General features: G+C 45.4%; 1 protein-coding gene across 5 annotated transcripts in view; it reads right to left on the bottom strand.

The window, feature by feature from the left end:
• Window positions 1-712: 712 nt before the first annotated feature.
• LHX1 (LIM homeobox 1) overlaps window positions 713-27,619 on the bottom strand; it is a 42,011-nt gene continuing 15,104 nt past the window's right edge. For 2 of the 5 annotated variants that reach the window (XM_069226567.1, XM_069226563.1), the window contains exons 2-5: window positions 24,213-24,451; window positions 21,247-21,521; window positions 5,094-5,259; window positions 713-2,988 (exon numbers count right to left, since the gene is read on the bottom strand). In XM_069226567.1, the coding sequence (XP_069082668.1) occupies window positions 2,609-2,988; window positions 5,094-5,259; window positions 21,247-21,521; window positions 24,213-24,451 (1,060 nt within the window). In that variant the 3' untranslated portion in view covers window positions 713-2,608. The remainder of the gene's footprint in view (window positions 2,989-5,093; window positions 5,260-21,246; window positions 21,522-24,212; window positions 24,452-27,619) is intronic. The other 3 variants (XM_069226565.1, XM_069226564.1, XM_069226566.1) reach the window with 3 other exon arrangements.

Here is a 27,619-nt window from a genome sequence, read left to right as displayed (position 1 = left end):
TACAACATGTACCATAACCAAAGACAGCAACAAACAAATAAGCAAATATGATCTTAGTGAAATGATGTAACAAATGTTTTATAGAAATATAAAAAAAATACCATCAGTGTGGATAGAACACATTTTTACAGTTAAGAATACTAACTAAATGCATACTCATTTCTCAAAAATCGATCTATTTTCATTAACAACTATACTAGGGCCTATTAAAAATGTTATTTTGGCAGTAGTGTTTTTAAATGCAAACAAATTTTTGATTGCATTATACTCAATTGTCTGTGATAATCATGTTCTGCTTGTGTAAGTGCCATCATGCGGTAGAAAATTTTGATATGTAAGAACTCTTAGCTAAAATAGGAAAGCTATGATGTCAATTTGTTAATAGATTTTTCTTAGTATTGGTGCTTTAGTTATTGATGTTATTCTTTCCCAAGAAACTTGTAAAATTGTTCTGTTAAAACAAAAAAGTCTGAAAAATCACAATCTCTTTACCTTTGTGAATAATAAATACTTATGCTAAAGTACAGCTTGATTATATTCTGCCTCTTTAAAATAACCAGCGAATGTGTTTTTCTTTTCATATGTTATGACATCCTGGCTTGACACATATTTTAAGGTCAAACAGTAATTGCAATTCACCAAATTTTCCTCGAAATCTCAAATTTCATTTTTACACACTGTCACACAGAAAGAACATTTTGGGCACACTGTATACGTTTTGTTAAATTTGAGAACTGTTTTATTTACAAGGAACAGTTTTAATTCAAGTAAAAATGTCGATTTGTTACCCTCTAGAGAAACCTCAAATTTCTGGTTCCATAAGGTAATAAAATCATCCCAGATCTCTAAACAAATTGGATAATTGGATTTTTAATACTGTCAAATAAGGTAACAAATTATGATGCAAGATTACCTATGCCTGGCATGTTAAGGACTGAAAGTAAGCGATTGTAATCTTTGCACAGTATATATAAGTGCCTGAAATATTCGCAAATACATTTTGTACACATATAAATATGGACATCTAAAAAAGGAGAAATTTTTCTCACTCAACATAATCTTCAAAATAAACTGGATATCCCAGCTTTGATAAGTTTCATTTTCTAAGCCTCAATTAAACTGGTGTTTATTGCCTCTAGATAGTCAAATGCACACTTAATATGAAAGATCAAAAACTTTTAGTCCATTGAAAACACCAAATCATTTAATGCTTTTTGAACGATTTTGTCCTTAAATATATGGAAAAAGAAATTAAGAAGTTCAAAAATGTTGTAATTCAAAAATAAAAGAAGCAAAATGATATGTCCAGTAACATCAAGGTTTTATTAAAAAAATCACAAATGTACTTAGTCAACAGATTTCCTTTCATACAGTGGGTGGTCTAAGTATGCTGGAGGGCACAAAAAGCTTGGGTTTATAGAACAAGGAAAGACACGAGAAACTGAACACATAACGGAAAAAAGCTAGCAGTTGAAGACTGCATAGCTGACCTTGAAATTTAAATATTTGGGACTTTTTCTTTACAGACACAAAAATAAAATATGTGCAGTGGCCTTTACGGCTCATCGATAATGTTCCACAAGTATACAAAGATGGGTCGCTGTTTACACCTTCTGCTTTTAAATACTTCCAGTGGTTGCTGCTGCCAAGCAGCTTATATTATTTGTGCTATATAATTGCTTTTTGGCAACTGTCTGATCCTCTCCTTTATTCTCTTTCTTTGTAAACAAAACTTTAAACAAACAAAGCACAGTGTAACCACAAGCCCTGCCTTCTGGCCTTTTACACCTTACAGAAGAAAAACAATTTTGGTTGGCTGCTCAAAATGCTTTGCTTTTTTAACACGAGGTTTCTAAGACAGGATTATTACTAAAAGATTTAACTCCTGAATTGTTAACATTAGACGTAAACAGTTGACTGTTTTTTTAAGTTCGCTAGTCTTTGTCTTTTTGTCTTGCAAAGGTAGAATATTTAGTGGTTTTTAATTTCAAGTCTGTTGAGGATCCTTGAACAGACCCTTTGCTTTGAGGATACTTTTTGTCAGTAGCTTTTTGTGAAGGTAGAAGAGTTGATGCTGAGGGCTTTGACACATTTTATGTCTTTATTTTGTTTATTTTGGCACTAAATAAAAAATAAAGAAAAAAGAAACGTAACATAGTGTGTCCTGTCCTGACCTGCTGCCGGTTTCAGAAGCTTACACTGAGTACTGCTGCTGCCGCCCTGGTTGAACTTTCTGAGCAAACAACACAGTAGGGTAGTTTCTTGCACTCTCAAGAAACCAAGCTTTGTTCTCATCCTGTTGTCTTACTCTGTGAAGAAACACATCAGGGCGTTCATCCAGTGCTTATTTCTGGCAGCCTACTTCTGTTCAGACCCAAGCAGTGGGTTTTGTTCTAGCACAAAAAGTATCTCTTGGTGTTAACCATCTTTATTTCTTTGAGAAACGATGACCTAGAGGCTAGCATCCCCTGCCCTGAAGGGGCTGCCGGTAGTCCTTTCCCATGACGAATGTCCCCTGGACAGGAGTGCTGATGTGCAGTCAGTTCTGTTAACCATGGGAGGAGGGGCGAAGAGGGGGAGCACACGTCACCCCAAAGTCTGTGAGCGGCTACCATACAGCAGTCTCATTCATCTCTGAAGCGTGTGACAAGTGGCTGGCGTAGCTGCCCCCGCCATTCACAGAGAGCGAGGAGAAGGGGGGGCTTGGGCCGAACACCTCAGCCGACATGGAGTGCAAAGAGCCTGGCAGGTTGGGTTCAGGACTCGGAGAGTCCCCAGGGGGGTGAGACATGATGTCGGTATATCGCTGTGCATCACTGGAAGGGTGGTGTCCAGGTAAAGGGTGGTCCATGCCACCTAGTGGGGTCCCCGCTGGTCCGGAGGAGGGCACAAAAGGGAGGTCCACTGGTGTCTGGGCTTGGGAGGAAGGGGGACCTTGAGGGAAGAAGTCATAGTTGCTTCCTGGGCCATAGTAGTCACTTTGATAATCTACAGAGGAAAGTAAAAATATATTACTTTAATATCATTACATTTCTGAATATGTTTAATATTATTTTTGATATTATGATTAATATCATCATTACATTTACATTTAGCATTATTATCGTCCACGTTTTCAAAGTGTTCATTATTATTGTTTCTAAACATGATAGATAACCTTTTTCTTGCAAGTGTATAGTGTGAAAAACACCTTGGTTTATTAAGAGCATGCCAGCCACTAGCTACTATACTGATGCATGCAGGAAATGCTCACAGGAAACACTAACAATCAAAAACATGTACTCTCAGTTTCAATCCAAAAACCTGTCGTGGGAAAACAGTCACCCCCTGTCCTTTTTAAAGGACAGGAACAGGCATACAGTACGTTGGGGGGAAAACACACCTTCATAAGCTTGCATCATTCAGCCTCTAAAAGTGCAGATTTCGTAGATAGTCTTCAGAGGGGTTCACACAACGGATTATAGGAGAGCAGGAAAGGCTGGCCCCGGAAATCGCTCCCTTCATCGCAGGAACAGCGGCCCCCAGCTCTGTGAACTGCTTTCTTATAAGATATGTCTGTTACTGAACAACCCAGAGCTCCCTGGTCGCATTAAACATTACCCAGGTACTTGAAGCAGAACACCAGGGAGTGGCTGTGGCTTCTTGTGAACTGAGATCACCTGCTCGGATACGTGATCACAGGCAAGGGGTTCCGATTATATGGAGTCCACACTCCTCAGAAGACATGAACTGCGAAACTCACGACTATAATGAACTCACGCTATAAAAATGTCTGCAGTTCTACAAATCTTCAATTTTAAGGAAGTTCGACCCCTAAGAAAGGCTTTAACATACAAACCCCCATATCCTTATAAAAGGTTTGAATAAACAACTCACCCACAAAAATGCTTCAAAGGGAGTCTATGCATGTTAAAGCACGCTAGGGTTATATGGAACTGCTACCCTAGAATGGCTTCAGTGACATAGAATGTTCATCCCTACAATAGGGTTCTGTATATGAACATCACCCCAAAAAATGTGTATTAACCCCATGAGATTGAGTCCTTTGTGTTTCATAGAGCTTCTCTGTGACTAAGTATGTTCATTAGAAGGATATTGCAAGTCAGTAACGAATTCGTCGGCCATATCCAGGCACAAAGCAGTAGGCCGAGTGACTTTAGAGGTCCTGGACCTCAGAGATGACTTGCAATATCCTTTCTGAACTAACGTTAAGGAGTAATGTACTTCTCACAATATGTACACCCTACTCCCCCTCCGCTCTAAATAAATTGCTCTCATAAGGATCAAATGTTAAGCTGGCCTTCATCAGGAAACATCAGCTCAACAACTTCTGCAACTGGGTTTGAGCAGCCCTATATAACCGAATCTGTATGTACTCATATTTTTAAAAAACACTTTTGGCAGTGGTAATGCCGATATCTCATACCTGTAGGGGGTGATGTGAACTTCCCTGAACTTCTGGTCCGGATCTGACTTTACACCCAGATGAGTGTAAACTCCAAATGAACACCGGCACTGATGCAGCGTTGTGTGCGGGGCGCCCAAGGTGAATCACCATTGTGCCATACTGCTGAGGGATGAATTGCAAGGGTCTAAAAACTCTGCCTGACTTTTCCCTTATAACACTTCGAATCTCCATGATGGCAAGGAAATCGGGTGGCAGCAGTGTATTACTGTCTCAGGAAATGCTTTTGGGGGTGGGGACTAGAGGCAGAAATCTGCAATTAAAGTTCCCTACCTCAAACTATTGTGAACATTTACTCTCCACAAATTACAGGCTGTTTATTGGAAACTTTTATTTTGATAGATTTCGTATTTATTCTAACCCTATGCACAAGGAAGAGACTTTCATTAGATCAATAATAACTCACGGACTGAGGGGGCACGAAAAGAAGAGTAGTATGTATTATAAAGACCAAATTAATCTACAATATGTAAAAGTTTTGCTTGAAGTCACACCTTGTTCCATGTCTTTAGTAAGAAATTCTTCAGTGGCTTGCAATGTCCTTATGATGTGTGGTAGGGTTGCGCTTTCCCATGCAGTTCAACATATGTCTGTAATTTTTATGTGAATTAAATATTATGGCACTCACCTCCATAAAAGGAGAAGGGCCCATTGGGTATGAGCTCCCCGGGCTCCAGTCGATCCACTAGGGGCCTCATTCTGCGGGGACTCCTGAAAAAAGCATGTCTGCGTGCCCCCAGAGCACTAAGCTGCTTCATCCGCCTCTCCTTGGAGCGTCGATTCTGGAACCACACCTGAAAGAGGGAAAGAGCACTCACATGGATATGCTGTGCTTACAAGATGGCATGGCTGCAGCGCACAAATGAATCTACAACAGTCACGTGAATCTACAGCGGTCACAGATTCTCATAGATACACAGTACTCACTTGAATATAAAGAATGAACACCAGTATGCAGCACTCATGTGGATAAATACCATTGTCATGGCTATGTAACAACTGCATGGATAACCAGAGCTTACATGGATAAAACGTAGTTTAAGGCCCCTACATGGATAAATAGTATGTATAGGGATATAAGGCACTAGATGTATAACATTCACATAAATACTTTGCACCTCCCTGGGTATAAAGCACTCAGTGAACTATACACATATATGTAAATGGCTGAGTCTGTGTAAGCCTTTTAGGATATAGTTTGTACTCAAATGCCTTCAGTACAAACTGTAAGTGCTCAGCTGAGATTAAAGATGGACAAAACATGAAGCTTCAAGAGTATTTGGTACCACACTCCCGACCAGTGAACATAAATAGCACATTCATCTCTGCGCATCTTCATGAATGGTTCACGACATGCTTTGTTCCCATTTGTAGAAGCTATAATTGAAGTTATTTAACCAGAGTCGGAGCAGAAGGGGGTAAATGTGTGTTGTGATATAAAATATCATCACATTGCTCCTGTGAATGTGGGCCGAGTCATCTTCCTCTGTAAAGTGGTAGTAACACGGAGCCTGTGAAGCAGTGAGCACTGATTTCTCAAGGTGAACAGGCTGTGCTTTGGGAATGTGTGGATGCAGGCTTTATTAGTATAAATATTTCTCAAAACGTGCTTAACTGAGCCACATGTACTGTCACCAGCGAGGCGTGGCATAAATAACGTATAAGAAAACGTACGAATGTGGGCAGGGGCCATGACCACTGAGATATGAAGCCTCAAGTGAGTCATGAAGAAACGTTCCCCCCTTAACAATAGTAATAAACAGTTTATTACTGTGTGGGGATTTTCTTGTAGGGTTTATGCCATGCTGCTGTTCATGTATAGATGTTATAAATTAAGATATTTAATCAGAACCAGACCACAGGAGGTTAAACTTGTGCAGCAATATAGCACCTCATTAAATAGGCTTTTGGGGTAGGAGCAGGGATTCTAACATGGAATCTTTCAGGGATTCAACCATAATGTCTCAAGTTGCTTAAACTGTGATACCATCGAAACTGACCTTTGCACTATACTAATAAATCTTTCAACGCCCTTCATTAGTACACCAGCTACAAAAAAAAACTTTATTGGACCACAAACATTTTCACTAGCTGGCTAGTCTTAGCATATAGTGTTTGTGATCGGCATATTGAATGTGTTCAGTGTGGTGTGTATATGGTACATCTAAATAGTCTACAATATTTCAGGCAGTATGCCTCTTGTGCAAGTGGCATATCAATATTTCAAGTGTGTTGATACAGTATAAAGCATGAGCTACATGCAGGATTTGTTTGCCGCATTCAGTACTTATGTGTCCCATGCAATATCTTAGTAATACTACACGTGACCATTTCAAGTGTAAGACTGTTAGGTGGAGTATACTGCACGCATATAGCATGCAGCACTAAGTGTGCAGCTTTGCATATAGTATTTGTACGGTATATAAATATGTTTTGCACAGTCTTAACTACTTCTATCATGCAGTGTGTCATATTTATTATCCAGTAGTGTGTACCAAACAGACTTGGCATTCCATACGTTATATATTTCTATTTCTATAGAATACGTGTATTGAAGTGAAGGCTAGTTTTCATCCATAAAATAAAAACATTGATATCTCTACGACATATATGTATTTGTCAGTATGTGTAAATTCATCAGAATGCATGTACCAAAAATTGTCCATGATCCATACATTATGTGGGTGGGGTGAAAAGTGCATACAATTTGCACTGTAAGTGAAACATCTATAATATGGTGTGTGATCCATATGTCTAATGCATGAATTACAGGCATGTTCCACTGGTTTCATAATTATGATTAACATTTTTCCATGTGGTTGGTAAATTTATGTGCGTGGGGGATATGCAGATCACACTTACAAAGAGAATGTCCACATCGTCAAATGCCTTCATGGGACTACTCTAGGGCGCTGCAGTTCAGTGAGGCCATACCGGGCCCTCTTTCCGATCCAGGAGACCGGGTAAACAAGATTAGGACGTAGAGGGGCCTGCTGGAAGTGCTTGTGCACCCACGGGTCATAGATCTGTTGTAGTAACTGTTAATTAAACTTGCAGGAGTACCGGTGTCGATGGGCTTTAGTGACAAGGAGCATGGCTGGTGATGAGCGGGTGGGAGCACATGAAATCACTGAGGCCGTTGGGTTTCTGATCGACACCGGGTCCTAGGACTTTCGCCCAGTGGCGTAGAGTGGGTTGTCAGCACCCGGGGCAAGGCAAGTAATTTGCGCCCCCTAACCCGTGGATTTTAGCACTCGCGAGTGCGAGCGCGCCCCCCCCCCCCCCCCCCCCAAGATGTTGCGCCCGGTGCGGCCGGCCCCCCCCTGCACCCCCCACGCTACGCCACTGCTTTCGCCTTCTTTGAACCCAGCGCTTACTTTCCATGTAGACTTCTCTTCTGGCTCCACATGGTCTCTTCTACCAATGTCCCTCATAACCCCTCGCCTGTCTAATTCTGTGCTCATAGAGCCCTGACCCTGTCAATCAAATGTTTTAATTAATTTGTGTAAAAACATAATAACTTTTCCTCTTTGACATTCCTCTGAATGATCCAAGGGATGAATGGCCTCTGAAATTCTCTGTGACCCGCCCCTCACTGCCCCTGTCCCATTCAGCATCACTTCCCACCTCTACTGCCACTGAACACACCACAACCCAGACCACCATCACTGCCTCTCTCTCCTGCCACAGCCCTTCTCTCCTGCTGCTGCCCACCTCTTTCCTCAGTTTATGCCTCCTTGCCAGTGCTCTTCAATCACTTCAGAGGTCACCTCTCCTCCAACCAGTGGCCACCGATCCCGTCACTGCTTAACTCATACACCATCGCCGACCTCCTCGTCGCCCATTTGTCTTGTCACTGTTCCCATCTCTTGTCACTGCTCGCCTTCTACTGCCCCTCCCGCTCTATATCTACCCCCCTCCCACCCACACCACACACACACCTCCGTTTAATTTCAGTGATTGTCAGTGTGTCCATTTAGGTTCTTAGAATGCAAACTGTTCTTGTCTGGCTATCCTGAAAATCTGCCAGAGGTCTGACCTGGGGTCCCTAGGCTGGACTCTGTTATTAATGATCTGCTCCTGTGGTCTCCCTCCCCTCGGCACTCACTGAAATCACTGGTGACTAGCAATATCCACTGTGTGGCTGTGGATGTGTTACCCTAGACATATCTTGCCTATTAACGGTGCTTACTGATCTTTACAAGTCTAAGGCCATCTTAAGTGCCAACCGATCAGAAATGCATTATGAGAAACAAAGATACACACACACACACACAAACACACACACATAGCAATAGGTTTAATAAAAACAAATGTTGAGTTCCAGGCACCTAGTGGAGAGCTTGCTTTGACTGACTCTCCCATATGGCCCTTCCTACTCTATATGTAAACGAATATACAATAATGACCACCAATGTCCAGATATCAACCAACATAAAACACCCTGGAGAGCAATGGGCTGCCTATGGTACGGCACCGTTCTTGTCACACCAGCCTAAGGGCGGGGTTGCATTCATAACCGAGAAACAAAATGAAAGCAAACAAGAAATGAAGAATGTAGTTTTAAAGAAAATCGCAATAAACCAGAAACAAGACTTTTCATGTATGTACTTTGAGATGTTACGTCTGTAAAATATACAGGCCAAAATTAGTGGCCTGGCTGTGGGATTGTGAATCCTGAGTCCTAACCCTGACACCCCAGTTTACCATAGTATGGACGACCCTACCTGGCACATCACTCACAACATTCTTGAAATCTATTCTACAGGCAGAACTAGATGGGTCCGTGCACTTAAAGTATGGGCCAAAGGCCAGGGAGTGGAAATCTGCATAACTCCCGGCGCACAGCAGCCATTACCCCTGCAGAGCGACTGAAAGGTTTGAAGATTTTAGGGCACTACCGAAGTAGTGTCAGTGACAAATGCAAATTGTGTGAACGTCAGAACTTTGTGGGCCATCCCAGACATTTACGAGGGCTTCCTGGTCGTGCCCAGCCTTCCAAGCTTACACCGAAAGTTCATGCTTAGATGCACAGTAGTTCTATTGTGTTTTATTGCTTGCATCAGGTGCCAACAAAACCCAAGCTATATACATGCTCTACAAGGGAGTGTGAACGTGCACGCAACACTCCAATTGTGTAGGGGCTGTAAGAAAAGGGAAGCTTGCACATGGAAAATTATTTTTACGGAAGAAAAATATCAAACATTAACTGTACATTTTTCTAACAACTCTAATACTTCGCCTGCAATTTTCCTGCAGTGGGAACAGCGCAGGCCTGCAGAGTGAAGGTAGACAGTCTTGCAATAAGGAAACTGCGAAAAGCACCAGCGGTGCTGGAACCAGTTTCATATCTCTGGTGCTGCAATGATTATTCTCTGTCTCCCTCAGAGAAGAAGCAGGCACTGCCCTGAAGAGCTGCCGTGTTCTCCATGGCCCCCTGCACCTCCAGTCCCAACTCCTACAAGCATCGCTTTACCATTTGGCACACATGAAGGATTTAGAAACTGGGTGAAGGATAAAACTATTGTTACACCTGAATGTAAATGATGTTCATTTAAGGACTTTGCCTTCAACAGAGCAACATTTAATGATGGAATTTAACATTCGCCGTCAGAAATACAAAATACAAATGAAACTCGGCTGCTTTAGGCTCGTGTTGGGCGCTTTTAACCGATATGCTGCTCCCCCCAAACATACTAGGTTGGGCTCTTTGGGACAGTTACACTATACGTGTCTTTCTTTAGGAGAATTACTCAGAAGTGGAAACTACAGGTCATTTATTATCTGGGGATCAGGCTTTTTTTTATTTTTGTTTTTGTTATCGATTTTTGAAAGAAGGTTTAATAGGTGTGAATTATTTTTATTGGATATGTTTACTTATGGTAATTTCTTTTAAGATTTGTACACAGCAAGCTATAAAAAATACAAATTGTGAAACTTGGGGCAGAATCAGAAGTCCTAGTAGTCCAAGGACCTACATCAATATCTGTAGGTTGTAAGTAAGCATCGTGACCTCGCTGTTCATGCATTCTTTTAGCCTTAATTCCACAAAAAAGGAGGGAGCGTGGTGTATCTTTAACTAGTCTAGGAGCTGGATTCCAGGTGTGGTCAGGGGTCGCCTAAGCCTGGCCTCAGTTTTTGCAGGTCAGACGAAAACCCTGTTTATCACGTGACACACACTGAAAACGTCATGGAAAATTTAAAGGTCGTGACATTTGTGCTACAACCCCAAAATGCACTCTTTGTTTTCGAAAGGCAGTAACTTTTTCCACGTTTAATTTTCAGATATTTGAACTCTGACGAGGTATTGCCAAAAACTAGATTAATTTAAATGACGCCCATTCCGCCACTGGATGGCCAGTGCATTAGTCTACTGAACATGTAAGCAGTGGGCAATGTCCATATGTACATGGAGCGTGGACTGCAATATGCAACCTGCTTTGCACTTCTGTAGTCCAATTTTGCACCAAAATTGGCACAAACCAAATAGTGAAAAAACATCTACACCAACATTTTCACTGGCCAACTAGTGTAAAAATGATTTGCCCCGACATGTGCACTGACCGACTAGATTTGCATCAAACACGATGACACAATTGTATTTGCTCTAAGCCACCTGTACGACAATTGAGTTTATGCAGCCATCAGTGCAAGTAGAAACAATCTACATACAACAATAATAATAAATGTAAGTTTTTTATGAATTGTTAGAAATGTGTCTAAGGTCACTGGAATTCAGGTGAAATTTACAATAGTGCCATTAATAATAAAGATTTACCATACCAGGAAGTGACTGTAGTCTAAAATACACAAACGTATTATTGCGAGACCCTGTGGTATGGACGTCATTTAGGGGTCCTCGGGGGTCGCAGCTGCGATCCCCAGCATGTCCTTTGCGACCCCTGGCACTGCCTCTTCGACCCCTGACTTTAGAGGTGGCAGGAACACAGAGCTCGTCCTTGTGGAGGGTGCGTGGGGCTCCACTGCCTTGTTTTCAATCATTTTTTTTTAAATTACACTAATAGTGAATAATACATTATTCACTATTAGTGTGATAATGGCGTACAGTTAGATGGAATGTGATCCTCTGGTAGCTGAGGTAAGTAAAAATCACTTTTAAGTGTATGTTGTATGCATACTTGCGCGTGAGAGTGTGCTTATGTAAAAGAGTGTGTGTGTGAGTGAATGTGCCTTCATGTAAGCATGTGTCTATGTGAATGAACGTAAAGCTGAAATGGCGTGTAATGTCACTTCCGCTACCCCTGGCATTTTGGTGAATTGACGTCCATGCCCTGTGGGTTTGGCTCCAGTAAGACGCATTTTTGGCCCTTTGCCAGTAATGGCAAGTTACTGAGTGTTTCTGTAGTGCACCAATCGCCATGTACTTTCTCTATAGCATACATACAGCATGAACTGCCAGTACATTGCGCACTGGCCCAGTCGCACATCCCACAATAATGTGCATAGCAGACAGCCTTCATCCAGAGACTTCACTCCATATTCCAAGCGCAGCTACACTACGCATGTTTTTGATGAATTACACCAAACAAACCGAAAACATAGGACTTACAGGCGGCATTGTGATCGCGCTCTCAATATTGTGCAAACATGCATCTAGCCAGGTAAGAGGGCACTGACCAGCAGGTGCCAGTTCTAGCTATTTCATATACATCAAAGGGCGCAAGTACTGAACAGCAGGGTACGTAGACCACTTCGGTACAGTCATCTGTACTTACCCTGCAGACCACTGACCCTGGAAGAACGTTAACCCGCGGTGCACTGATGACTCGGGTCGGTCGATATTTACCGCGCTCACAATTAGCGCCCGGTACCCCTTAGCGCGTCCTGGAATTGGGCATGGGGCGCGAATAACTCAAACCCCCCCCCCCCAAAAAAAAGAGAAACAGAAGCGTGCAAACAGCATTGTTTTGGACACTGTACCCGGTTTGGTCTGCACCCCCCAAAAAACACTAGAAGAGTGCAAACAGCACTGTTTATGGACACTGTGTACCGGGTTTGGTCTGGCGAGATTCGGCACATAACCACAGGCATGCACAATTTTTGCACGTTTCATTGCCGAGTTGGGCACAAACGCCTGGTTTCGCAAGAAACCTTGTTATTTTATAAGGTTTCGGAAGTGCTATTTAGCTCTCCGGGGTTTTGTCGTGCCTCTGTCCCACAATGAGCCTGGTGCGCAATGTGTACAGAAGAGATCATCCCTGTAAGGGATCTGAAGACCGTGGGGGTCGCTGCATCTGAACTCCTCAGGGCAAAGCGTCCCCGACCTGTGACCCAACCCAGACTGACCGTCATGGGCACTGGGTCCCGGGAATGGTCCTGCTTTCGCCTCAGTCTATCCACAATATCCACGAGCTGATGCACCGACACTGTAGTCATAAAATGCATACCGGGTAAAGGTCAATAAATACAGTGCCTGTGTAATAACATGCGGCTATCGGATAAAGCAGATTTGGGCCATCGACGAACTCAATGTACACATTGCAAGGGCAGCCGGGATCACAGGGGTGAATCCGTGCAGGACCATCTCAGCCTTTCATCCGTCCGAGGTAAACCACTGAGTACCACGAGGCTGGATTGTGACATTTCTTATTGTCAAACGGTCAAGCATATCATTGTAATAGTAGCAAACATCAGTCGTGTGTATATTGTTTAGAAGTCCGGACTACAGGGCCGTAACTTTGTCGGTGAGATTCAGCTGGTGTCAATCTCAAATTCCCCAACTAAACAAGTGGGAAAAACCAACACAGGCGTGGCAGGCCCAAGCCTACTTTATGGGGGGATGTGGTGGTGGGGAGTAGAGGGGGGTTTGACCCCATCAACCTACTCTCCTGTCGGTTTGAGTTGTAGGACACGGGGAAGTGGGTTTAAGAATTATTTACACATGCGCAGAGTACAGACCCCTGAGGAAGAAAACGCGCATGTGAGGCAGATAGTGAAATTGTTAACGCTTAAATAAACCAATATAAATGTAATAGTTTAAACATTCATCTATTGCCTGCCTTGTGTTTTTCCTTCTTTTATTTATTGTTTTGATCTTCTTTGGCGCTTTCTTTTCTACCTTTCTTTCTCTTCCACTTTTTTTCCTTTTCATGTATTTTCCTCTTTTGTTCCCTTCATCTTTCTGCTATTCGCGGCGAAGTTTTGTTTTCTCGGCATTCTTTCTTAATAAGGTTTTATAATAATGCAGCCTTTCTATATTTCCGTTTTATTTCCTACCTTTTCCTTCTGTTCTCTTACATTCAAGACGGAACTTTCACTGGAATAATTTATAATAAAACTTTAGCTCAAACACTTTGACCACTTAATGAGCAGAGAAGATTCCCTGGCAGCGTGTTGGTAATGATGGAAGGAAAACGGGAAAGAGGAAGACCAGGATAACGATGGATAGACCAGTCAACAACCACAGAAACAAGAATCCCCAGGACCTAAAGTGTTCTGCTATTGACGGAAACAACGAGAGGCATTTTATCTATTAAATCACCAAGAGTCGGACACGATTGAATGGGCAAAACAACAACGAAAAAGGTAAAAGGGACTGAATAAACAAAGAGGGGTAATTAATCTTTTGGCAAACGTGCTATTTCTGATGTCTCTGAAATGCCTTGTCCGGCTGAATTATTGAAAACAGAAGAAAATGTGACATTTATACATAAATACAGATACACTGCACACCGGTGGGCGGTGTAATAAAGCATAACATAAAAATCCCTGATTTTCATGTTCTCGCCTTATGGATGATTAAAGGCTGAGCCAACCCTGTCGGGACCTGCAGGGTACTTGCTGATCTCAGCAGTAAGTGCATTAGCCACCTCTGCTAACCTGCAGGGTCTACGCTTTGTTAAACAAAATCTACAAGTTGCAGCTGTTGCCTTTCAAAAGTTCTTAGACCTGTCTAGCCCGCCCCATCCAAGCCAGCACGTGTCCCAGAGAAATGAATAGAGGGCACTAGAACATTTTGTCAACGAACTGATATCTATTCCAAGGCAGTGCTCGTATAGCGCTTTAAAGCAGCACGTCTCAGTTTTCATGTACTAAAAGCAGAACCGAGCATGTTATTAATGCGATACGAGAGCAGACATCCATTCCAATCCAGGAAGTTTTTACATCGCGCTATAAAGCACTTACGGCTGCACGGATCATACTGTAAATAACCTAAGACTGTTGCTACGTGTTCAAGTCCCGTACATTTTTATACAGCACTTGGAAGCAGCACTTCTCCAGTTTTAAGCAGTGAAGACAGCAACACAAACTACTGTCAGTGACGGAAGAGAGCTGGTATCTATTCCGGTTCAGGGTAGTTTTTAAAGCGCGCTTTGAAGGTGCACATGTTTGAACACTCAACCCAGAACCACATCATATTATCAATTATATAAAAGAGCAAACATTTATCGCAGTCCACGGCAGTTTTATACAACGCTTTAAGCAGCGCTTCGCCTTTATTGAACACCAAGGCAGCACCAGGACTTATTATCAAATGGCGCAAGGGAGCTGATATCTTTACCAGACCACGGAAGTTTTTATATAGCGCTTTAAAGCATTATGCCGCCTTTTTAGTCACCGTGGCATCGGGGAAAGTAGGGGAACGAGGAACAAGGAAGTGAAGTGATTCGCCAACCTGGCCTCTAGGGCTGACTGCTTAACCACTAGTCCGCATGCCCTTTTGAAAAAGTGTCAGCAAGACCTCGGGCGGGGGCCAAGAAGGAGAGGGCGGTTCTTACCAGGCGTTCTATATGCGTGCCACATGAAAGAGATGTTTAACTGATAACATTAAGTTACCTTTTTAAAGAATGTTTTACGACACTTTATAAAGTGACGCTGTGCTACTTTTGAACACGTCGGTCCGCCTTCTGAACAGTTAACATGCATGACACTTAATATCGGGACAGCTACCATGCAGGTAAAGGAGCGAGTGTGTTTGTGTGTGTGGAGCACGGGGTTCAGGAATGGAGGGAATTGCAAAGGGCGGCTATCACAGTAGAAACACATTCTGCGCAAACCGACTAGTTTCTAGGCGTTCCACTAATGGGTGTTTGTATTTACCTACCTCAAATGTTCACCTTATCCTATGGAGTTATGTCCCTGGCCTGTTTATTTTCAGCAAGTTTGACAGTAGAAAATACCTTCGTAAGGCACGCACAGGCGCCAAAATGAAAATACAACTTGCACGAGTGCACCTACTGCACTGTACACCACGCCTGAGGCTCCGGGAGCTTCCGGGTCGCACCTGTTCCTCGCTGCGCGCGCCCTCCCGGGCCCCGCACCTGCAGTCGGCGCAGTATGCACATTCTGCGGCCGGGCGCGGGTCAGCTGGGGTGCACTGCATCAGGAGCACTTCCTGGGGGGTGCACGGGCCAGAGGCGCGAGGCTGCGAATCGACGACGTTCGGTTGGAGGCACGCGCCGCGCGCACTTCCTATGGAGCACCCGGTTTTGCAGCGATTCCCGTCGGAGTGCACACTGCGTCAAAGGCGCACGCGTGAGCACTACGCGCACTTCTCCACATGGGCTAAGACTAGTACTTCCTGTCGGAGTACACGGGGCCAGAGGCGTACCCGCATTTCCTTTCGGGGTACACGGAGGCAGAGGTGTGCACGATGTGCACTTATGAACCAACAACGCGCAGTCCGTGGTGTGCGCTATGTGCACTTCCGGACGCAGTACCAGGGCTAGGAGCACTTCCTGTCGGAGGCGTCCGGGGACCTCTTTACGCAGTGCACGGGGTCGGGGGGTGCTAGGGGTGCATTCACAGAGTAGACCGGGTCAGTCCACTGTGTGCAGTTTGTGACAGAGTGCAAGGGGCCAAGAAGGCGCACAATGTGTACACTTCTCGACTAAGCACTATATGTTAACTGTCTATAAAAAAGCGTCTGTATTGAAATTGGGTGTAATCTCACTTGTTCTAAAATGTATTCGATTACTACTTATTTTAAGCAGGACACTTTTCTTATAAATATCTGTCTCCGAGTTTCTAGTCCCATTTTAAAGGTACAGAAAGCGGAAGAAAATGCAAAGGTCAACTAAAGGAAATATATGTGTTCTGTATCACTTCAAGTGCTTTAGAAAAGACCTGCGATCGTCGTGAATCTGTGTACGTTTAAAATTCCCAAAGGACAAGGAGAAATAATGATGATGCATATATTGATAACTAGAATAACGGGCTGTGCTCTATGAAACCATATCACGAAGCTGCACATAAATTAAAATACACTGCAACCCCGGTTTCTTTCAACCCCAAGTGTTTTAACTACTAGAACATAGCTACCATTAAGGTGAAAATTGTGTTATTTTTGAGCATTTGCCTTGAAAGTCTTTTTTTACTTTTTTTTTTAATTTAAAAAAAGTGGAAGCTTAAATACTTATAAGCCGTGGCGGCTAACCTTTACACACCACGATCACACGTGGCATAAAATGAAACGTGAAGCATTGCAAAGCTCATGGCCGATTGTAAGCTCTACACCGACTGATTAATTTAACAATATGTTGAGTGCTGCGAACCCACACTAGAGGCAGCAGCACACTATGGATACTCGGTCACAATAACATAACTAAAAGTACAACATGTCACGTACATTAGGCAAACATCTAAACGTCCGAAAGAATGTATAACATGACGTAACGGCACGTAGAATAGTAACACAAACGAATACAATATAATGCAAATTAATATAAAGAAGACAGTGTACCGCAAAATGATGTGCCGCAAAACATAAATAATTGCGATTAGTCACACAAGACGGCACATATATTGTACGGCATAATCAATAACAGAAAACGATGTCACGAATCATAACACAGGTTAAATGAAGGTCACAAATAACAAACAAATCATAATGTAGCAGACAAAGCACAAATATAAACATGTTACCTGGTATATTATAACGTATAACAATGTATCATCACATACAACATTACCAAACATACCACACACCAAATATGGCATTTAACATACCATAAAGCATAACATACCACAGCATACCATTAAAGATATGCCACAACAGAACATGATATGCCATAACAAAGCGCAGCACAAGGCATGTCATAACAGAACATGACAACACAAAATAAGGCATGCAACAACGCAGCAGGCATGACACAACACAACATGCCAAGGCATTGCATAACGCAACATGGCATGACAAAATACAACATAAAGGATGGCATAACACGTGGCATGACGATGCACAACGCAACATAATAAGACATGCCGTAAGCCAACACGACACAGTACAACATATGAGGTCATGGCATAACACAAAATGGGCTGACAGAGCACAGCATAATAAGGCATGGCATACCACAACATGGCCTGACACAACACAACATAGTAGTACATGCCGTCTGACAACTCTGCACGATACAGCTCAAAAATGGCATAACACGACATGTCATGCCACGACACCGCCTAACAGACGCACACAGAGGGAGGGAGCTTAAGGCTGCCTCTCGGCGCTAGGTTACAATGCACGCCCCGCGCCGCCTCCCGGGCTCCGGGTCACGTGCGATGAAGTTCACGCAGAGTGAAGCGCCCCTTCCCCGATTATCCTCCCGCAGGGACCCTCCCGTGTAACCTCGCTTCATCGACGGCTTAACTCCCCATTACCCTGGCTCTGCGGGGGTCATCAACCCATTCATAGCTCCAGCCCTTCGCCGCTCTTATTTATCCATTAACCCGTAGCACTCAGGTTATTAATTCGTGCCTGGCGAGCCCTCGCCACGCACGCAGGCCGCACTCGGAATATCTCTGCAAAATGTAAATGTGTGCACGTCTGTGCGGTGCGTGCACTACATACAGATCAGCGCTGCCGGCGGAACCATGGGCGGGAAATCACCCCATCTGCCAGGGCCCCACAGCCTGGGCACCCACGAGATGGATGCTGCCAGACGTGTGCTTTTTGGTGTGATCACTTCAGGGGCCGGGAATGGTTCTTACAGCAATAGCACCATCTCCTAACTAGAAACGGAAGTTGGCCGGATTTAGGGGGATGCTAGAGTCTCTCTGGGGGTGGGTTGGGGGACGGGGAGTCGTTTTTGTAACCCCGCATATTACATGTACTTGACTCCATTCCACCTTGAGGCAGGACACAATGTAAACTAGCACTCATGTCCATTTATACCTGTATATATAGACTAACTAATACCCCCTCCCCACTCCCTTTACCGGATACTTGTCCGGGAGAGGAGGTTCTCAAAGATAACCCATTTTTCCTTGCAGTTTTATATAGCGCGGGCTCGACCCGAAAGTACCGGACCGCTTCATATGAACACCGATTACAGCACACAAGGTCCCATTCCTTATATAAGACACAGGGAGATTAAGTGCTTAGAAGAGATGTTGAGTCGACGCCTCACGGGCATGGAGAGGTGGAAGGATGATCAGTTTCACCCGAAGAGGGACCACACGGAAGCGTAGCCAGCGAGGGAGGTTTACTCATGCCCGACGCTGGGTTCTTTTCACTGGATTTTTCCCATTTACATTGTTGGCTCTACACCAGTGTGTGTTCTTAGGCAGACTGGCCTCTCTAAAGGCCCTGATGGAATCGTGACCTCGTCTGCGTGGGCGGGCAGACAGGCAGGGGCACGTATGGAAGAAGGACAATAAAAACTAGATTGTTATTTAAAGTAATGCGATTTTTGTTATTCTCATCACTACTACTATTCATATCGCAGAAATTGTACAAGGACCACATACCGAAATCGCTGGAGCACCGTGCAAACGGCAGGATGCACAGTAGGACTATTTTTCTTGTCCCTGTACCGTAGTTTCACACGCTGAGAGTCCTATACATGGGCGGGCACACGCCTAAAAGGCCTCTTTCAAGAGCGCACCCTTCTCACAGTTCTAAACAGAAAGCATCACGTTATTTGTGCACGTAATAAAGTGTTCACTGCAAACCGCGCTACTAGTATACTAGCCTTGCACAACAGGAGTTAATGTTACCTAATTAAATGGCACACAATCGATTGACACAGAACGAGTGAAAGGCGGCATCCGGCCTGCAGGCCACGGCAGATGTCAGCAGCGAGCGTCGGCGGCTGCTGCTCGATCTGCACAGACCAGGACCCAGGAGCAAGTCTCGGGCGCCCTATATCCGAAGCATGGTGGGGTACGGGGATGCTCTGAGAGGGCCATGCCTGCATTCTTCTCACTCGCCCTGTTCCTTATCTGTTGGCAGTTTCCTGCGCACCGAGATCATATTCCAAGTGTATGAAAATCAGGGTACTACAGGAAACTGGCAAGTTTAGAAACAAGATTCGGCGTGAACCGGAAGTCAATGAAGAAAAGTGGAGGAGCAGAACACTGACCGAAACCTTAAAAAAAAAAAACACACACACATATAGCCCTCCCTCAAAAAACACACACAGCCCCTTCCCCGCCCACACAGCTCCCCTCAGACACACAGGTCACCTCCAAAAACACACACACAGCCCCCATCGGGCAACCCCAACAGGCCGGGGTTGATCCGGCGATGTGTTTGCAGGGTGGGGGCGGGGCTCTCTGCAGCTGCTATGGGGAGGGCTTTGCAGCATTAATGCTCACAGTGCCACGGTCACCGAGGAGAAATACCTAGCGCTCAGAAGCGGCACCAGACCGTGCACGACAACGGCAGTAACGACCCTTTCAATTTATTCTCACTTTGAGACGGCAAATGTCGGTGAGCGCTTAGAACCTGCAAGTTCTTCTTTACCTAGCACTAAAAATAATACGCATTACAGTAATATTCCTTATTTATTCTGCCACGTGGGTTGCTTCACAGTCACCTACAGTAAAATGCAAAATTATCCATCCAATCCTCAATCACTTTTATTGCGATTTATGTCGCAGTTTCGTCGTTTCTAAGTGCTGTAATTCACATGTGTTTCAGTTTCTCAAATGTATTCAACGCACCAATCATTCGAGAATGAGAAAGCGAGCGGGCTTTGCCGGACTCCTGACAATACATCATCAGAGACGTCGTCGGCGAGCATTTAACCCACTGAGCTACCTCGCTGGTAATAAGACGCTCATACAGAATCATTAGCCCGGACTCTCCGCCTCTCATGCGAGTCCCATGAAGCAGTAGCAGGGGCGGTAAAAGCAGTACACTACCTGCTGTAACAACAGTAAGATCTGTACAAACGCACGCTTTACCTGTGGCACCAGGCCTGAGGTGCTGCAGAAGCAAGGGTGCAAAGCGCCAAGTCGGGTTTCCCCCTATGAACCGCTAGAGACGCTCTCTCTTTGACAACAACACAGGCCCCACTACCTGCAGGTTAATGGTTGCTTCAGTTATGGTGAGATACAGTGGAACTCCTCAACCAAACTTTATTTCATAAAGCTCCCCATAATGCCGGCCTGAATAACTCGCTTGTGGTCCATATCGTGCCTCAGTTTCTGCGAGGTTAAGTGCTTAGAAGGCTTCTAGTAACCCATTTTGTATTCCCTGCTTACTATCGCCCCCCAACCCAACAGTTGTATGAGGTGGAGGCGCGTCCACAACCAGTGCCCCCCCAGCCCCCCAAACTGAGCCATATCTCTGTTTCTAATGTACCTGCACCAACCCCATCAGCTTGGAAACCCCACTACATGCCACCCAGAAAGACCCACAACGCTAATCCTTATAAACCGCTTGTGATATAGTGTTTCGAAGTCTCGACCCCTCTCCCCCCCCACTCCAACGCAGCCATGTGCGCCGCTCACAACTCTGACCTGTATACCTCGCGCCGCATTATGTCATAGCTGCATATCTATAGCGCTTAGAAGCTTGGCGCAGCTCCGCTCACCTGTATGACCCTCATGTTGAGGCCGGTCTCCTGCGCCAGCTGCTCCCGGATGTGGCGGGTGGGTTTGGGGGTAGCCGCGAAGGCCGCTTTGAGGGTCTCCAGCTGCTTGGCCTTGATGGTGGTGCGGGGCCCCCGCCGCTTGGCCCCCAGGTTCTGGTCGTCGTTCTCGGTGCTTCCGGTCTCCTTGTCCGAGATGTTGGCGCTCTCCGAGTCCTTGGCGTCGTCAAGAGACGGGTCTTGGGAGTCAGGAGACAAACTAGGGTCACTGCCTGTCACTGTCAAGAAAGACAAGACCGCATCAGCGAGGTCCGGGGTCGCCGTGTCCGGGGGGGGGCTCACAACCACCCAGGTCCAGTACCTCCAATTCTAAATATACCACCTTATTCATTAACTTAGTAATTCCTCAATAACTTTAACAACCGTCTTTCTAGTTTGAGCGCTTTAATAATTCAACGTTTACCTACAACGCTTCCACCATTGAAGGTTTAGATGTAGCGTTTCAATAACTAAGTGTTAGTTACAGTGCTTAAACATTAACCTCGCCCATTCACCGGCAATGCGTCTTCTCCCAGTCCGACATAGGCCCTTGACGGCAAAACGCATTACTGCTGTTAATTTATTAACCCATCGAACTTCTTTAAAATGATGTTCGTAGTAATATGTTCGATTTAATTCGCTTTTATTTGCCGCCGATAGCCGTATTTAATGTTCAATTCTTACATGAATGATTCAGAAACACATTACAGTCTGTTATGTATTTATTTATAAATCGCTTTATTTGCTTTTTAATTCTACTAGACGAGCTTTATCCCCACACCAAATATGTATTAATTTTAAACAGCCTTATTGTTTGATTTTTTTTTAGCTCGTCAATGGGTGCTAATTCCCATCAATACATGCGCCTAATGTAAACCGCTTTTATCGGCTTTTGTTTTGACTAGAAGCCCTTCTCTCTCTATCCAAAATACATACTTACATTATTCGACTTGATCCAGCGGCTTTTAAAATTGTTTATATGTGTTTTGCCTCCTTTTCAAATCGTGTTTCGAATACAAAACAACTGAAACATTCGATATTATTTTTAAATCGCACAGATGTGATTTTTCACGGCAAGCTACTTTAAAAATACTGGCATTTTAGTCTAGGATATTCTATTTCCTTTGTATTTTTGGGCCGTTTTTTTTTGTGTAGGGACGACTTTAAAGTGTATTTGGGCAGACAGTTTGAACTTTTTTTCAGGAGCCTGGGGGTATACAAGCCACGATTGACAGATTATAAAGCGCTCTGTAGTTTTGGCTCTCAGGAGCTGGGGAAGCGATGAGGTGGGGGAGAAAAAGGGGTTGAGGAGGAAGGGGCGGAGGCGCTTTACTTACTGCAGCCCCACTCCCTTCGGAGGGAGTTCCTTGAGAACATGCACTCACCAAAACTATCATTACAAGTGTACAGCAGGGGCACCCCTACACTGTGTACCATAAACACACTCGTGCTGACATTGCAGTTGGATGCGACGCTCTGGGGCTCGGATGCCAACTCTTAACTCTACATTTTTATTACATTCTGACATTCCAGGAATGTGCCAAGCCCCCCGGTAGTTTTAAATCCCTATATTTTACTGTGATTTTTTTGCGCGATAGAGCATCTCATAGTGTCACAAGGGAGAGACCGCCTGTGCCGGCGGTACCAGACATAAACCGCTCTTTCTTGCCTTGAGTTCATTTAAGTGGGCGAGCGTCAGCCGTTCGAGACAGTGCTCACTTACATTCAACATTGGTCTGATGAGGTGAGGTCACCAACCTCGGTGAAGACGCGCATAAATCGCTCTTCTTTGCCCCTAGATTTACCCGAGCGCAGGCCATCTCTCTGGCTGCATCCCTGGCCCCTTCTTTGGTAGTCCACATATATATATATGGGCGCGTCCTCACAGTTTGGTGGGGTGATGGACTCCCGCCCTCTCCGGCGAAGACTCACATAAATCGCTCTTCTTCACCTTTGGGTTTGCCTAAAACCAGGCCTGTTATTGTGGCTGCACCACTGGTGCTTAGGTAATCCATATTCTCTAGTGCGTGTCATTCTGGTGAGGGGACAGCTACTAAATCAGAGAATGTGCACAAACATCACATTACTTTAGCTTTAAATGAAAGCAGGCCTGTCCTTACACTCTGGTGAAGCGACAGCTCCTAACTCATTGAATGTGAACATAGATCGCTCTCTTTTACCCTGGGGCTTACCTGCCGGCCTCGTTGGCGGCACCGTGGTGCCCGGGCAGTCTATATTTAAGTGTGCGTTCTCGCAGTGACGTGTGTCCTCATGGTGAGGTGAGGTGTCAGCTCGCACATGGTGCACATAAATCGCTCCTTTACCTGGGGATTTACCTGAATGCAGGCCAGCCTCGCTGGCTGCACCGTGGTGCCCGGGCAGTCTATATTTAAGTGTGCGTTCTCGCAGTGACGTGTGTCCTCATGGTGAGGTGAGGTGTCAGCTCGCACATGGTGCACATAAATCGCTCCTTTACCTGGGGATTAACCTGAATGCAGGCCAGCCTCGCTGGCTGCACCGTGGTGCCCAGGAGTCTATATTTAAGTGTGTGTTCTCACAGTAAGGTGTGTCCTCAGGGTGAGGTAAAGTATTTCTCGTACATGGTGCACATAAATCGCTCCTTTACCTGGGGATTTACCTGGCTGCAGGCCGGCCTCGTTGACGGCCCCGTGGTGCCCAGGAGTCTGTATTTAAGTGTGTGTTCTCACAGTGACGTGTGTCCTCATGGTGAGGTGAGGTGTCAGCGCGCACATGGTGCACATAAATCGCTCTTTTACCTGGGGATTTACCTAACTGCAGGCCGGCCTCGTTGGCGGCACCGTGGTGCCCAGGAGTCTATATTTAAGAGTGCGTTCTCCCAGTGACGTGTGTCCTCACGCTGTGGTGAGGTGACAGCTGGCACATGGTACGCATAAATCGCTCTTCTTTACCTGGGGATTTACCTGACAGCAGGCCGGCCTCCTTGGCTACACCGTTAGTGCTCAGGTAGTCCTCCTTGCACACGAACTTGTTCTCGTCGATGATGTATAGCTCCTCGCCCGTGGACAGCTGCTTGTGGCACATCATGCAGGTGAAGCAGTTGAGGTGGAACACCTTGCTTCGCGCTCTCCTCACCAGGTCGCTGGGGGAGATGCCCTGCGCGCAGCCCGCACACTTGGTCCCAAAGCGCCTGCCACATGGAGAGAGGAAGGAAGTGACGTTATAACTTAGTACATTACATAGTGACTCATATTTCTGCCCCATTGACATGCGCATTATTTTCATTCTTTTTTACGTCGCGGCAGGCGTTACACACGAATTATATATATCCCAGTACTCCGCAGTGGCCACGGCACCCAGGCCAATCCAGAGCCATCCACCATCTAGTAATGCCCGAGCAGCCAGCCACAGCAAGGACTCCGCGTAGCCCTTTGTTACGATGGTCGCTGGACATCACTCCAGAGGCGCATCCTTAAAGGAGGGCTGCGGCCTACCGAAGTATTCGCCCCCGACCACGGCTATGGGCATCTATACAATTCAGCGGAGTAATAATAACACTTTAGATTTAAAAAGTACCAAGAGAGAAGTTATTTTGTGGCAGGCACTAAGGAGACCTTAGAGGGTTCCGTAAGAAAAAAATGTCACATTATAGGCGACCAAGAAAAATATAACGTACACAAAATCGACGCTGTGGATTTACTAAGCACGTTTTACAATGTATTTAAGCATGCCCCGTTAATAAAAGGTAGGCATTTCATATACTCATAAAGAATGCATTTAATAAAACGACAAATAAAGAGCGGATGCAAAGACAGACAACGTTTGCGTTGAGTTTGATTTTCCCGTTTTTCGCCGAGCTGGGCTGCGAGAGAGAACTGGTGGATGATGCAATTTAAAATTACATCAATCTGAGATTAACGACTGAAGGCAAAAGGATAAACCCCAATAACTGTAGGTGTCTGATTAGCAAGCAATATTGTTGAAATCCCTGTTTTCTAGAATACTATCCCCACTATTTTTTCTGTCTCGTTTCTAGTCTTCAGGAGTCCCGTTGTGTATGTGTGTAGTTTCTCTCGAGCAGTCACATTAAAAAGAGTATGTTTGATTCCTAAACGTCGCATGTCTCGCGTTAGTCCGCGCCGTTTCTCCGTTTCCCACACAAGCTTAAACACCCCACAGCAAAGTCACGCACCCCCCACACTTGTACATACACAGTCGCACACACCAGCCCTCGCTCTTCCCTGACATTGAGTCCTTTGTATTTTTTCCTGGAATTCTGTAGTAAACACAACAAGGAGGGGTCGTGAACCCTATCTACATTGAGAGTAAAACTGGGTAAAACATTACCAAAATTCGGGATAAACCGACGGACAATCGAAGGAGGACTCTCTCTCTCCGTCTCTCTCTCTCTATATATATCGCCTCCAGCCGTGTCTCCAGAAAAATCTGAAAAATGAAAGGAGCCAGGCCTGATATACGACGTAAAATATAAAACAATAAAAGCAGAAGCAAGTTTCATTTTCCACGTCTGTGAAAGAAGAAACGCGCTCTGCTTTTCGAAAAGTGGCCCACGGTGACACAAACAATGAATGGTCCTGAAGGAAGTTACATTTTATTGCGCCTGCACGAGTCGGACAGCGCTGCGACGACCCTGACCACTAGTGGCGGGTGCGCACACACTCACAGCGGAGAACGCTTGTCTTTGCACCGTATTTGGAGTCTGGGCGATGTGGATTGCGCGTCTGAGCTACGCCGTCCGCCGTTTCCTGCTCAAACACCCGTCTTATTCAAATCCCGTTATCGCACATTTCCTAAAAATCACAGCCGGCCGTCACAGCGGGCAGATGCCACGCACCGCCCCCGCAGGCCGGACTGTGGTGTGTGCAGCCGAGCACATGTGTCACCCCATTGTGTGCGCAGGACGGAATACACAGGATGTATGCAACTCCTGCGTTACACAGATGGTGCCAGGCACTGCCACCGCTTAGTGTACCCCAACCACCCTTTCAAGATGTAGCGCCTACAATAAAAAATAAATGCGTGGCCTTCTCTAGACAAGCAGGACACGCGTGTCATCCATCGGTTTCCAACTTCAAACAGGTAATGTCTTTGTTAATAGCCCATAGTCACAATGACACACTCACAAGCTCCTTCCTACATCAAGCGTCGGAGAGAAATTCCTGCGCTGGTCCCTGCTGCAGACCGAGTGCCCGGCCGGTCCACCGAGGTCCCTTCCTAGGACCATAGGCTGAAGATGGGCCTCAGTGGAATCCATCAAGTGATCACAGGAGCCCCCATCGTGACCCGGGAAACAGCACCGGGGGCGCCATCATTAAAGGCATTTACTAGTGCCGATGCTTTTCTTCTTTTTCATTTTACATTTGGGTGTGAATTCCCGGGACGGAGGTGGCCAAAATACAGTACATTTTGGGAAAGTTGAATCGATACTAGTTGATATGCCGAGTGCGGCAAAGATCACGACACTCTGGCCTCACAGAATGCCAGCACGGGGCCGGGTTTGCTGTGTACGTCCACCCACCTCCACGGAACACATGGACGGCAGTGAGGGGCCCACAGCAACATAACAAGTCCTATTTCAGAGACTCCTTTCAATTCAGTGTGCCCTGTATGTCCCGGGGAAGCACAGACCCGCACTGGTTTCATGTGTAGGAGGATGCGCTCAGAAGTGGCCACGCGTTCAGCACCACGGCAAACACAGACGGAAACACACAAACATTTCCACAGCTCTCTTTGTACAAGTATGTGACTGTGCGTTGTGCGGAGAATGTAAACACGCATCTGTTTACAAGCTTAAGTCGGGCCCTCTGGCTTGTGAACCCGATGCTGAGCGAGCTGGGCACCTGACCCCTGAGCCGGGCACAGGAGCACCACAGTGGCACTGTCCCCCGGAGATCAGGCCCGTCCGTGCGCGGAGAGTGCAGTGCCTCTGTGTGTGTGTGTGTGTGTGTGTGTGTGTGCACGAGTTTATATCAGACGCGAACACTCACGCGTTAAAATGCACACACGCGCAGGCCCGTACGTCCACACACGTGCAGACCACCCCCCCGTAGGTCACAGACTCAATCTCTGTGCCACACACACAATCGTTCTCCAACCCATGCACGCATTACACACTTGCAGCCACACTGGTATTTTCATATTCCAACGTTTATGTCAGATACGCATTCTCACCGACAGCCCATCTGCTTGTTTGTGTACAACATGCATGTCTCACTTCGTTTGGGAGCATACATACCTGAAACATGCGCTCCGCGTACATACACGTCTATAGCAAAGACGGATACAGATGAATATCCCACTGTTTGTACATATGTGTAACTTCAAAAGAGATCGGGGG

Source organism: Pleurodeles waltl, chromosome 3_2, assembly GCF_031143425.1.
Source record: "Pleurodeles waltl isolate 20211129_DDA chromosome 3_2, aPleWal1.hap1.20221129, whole genome shotgun sequence".
Lineage (NCBI taxonomy): Eukaryota > Metazoa > Chordata > Amphibia > Caudata > Salamandridae > Pleurodeles > Pleurodeles waltl.
Note: the sequence above shows the minus strand (reverse complement) of the source record. Positions and strands in the feature narration are given on the sequence as shown.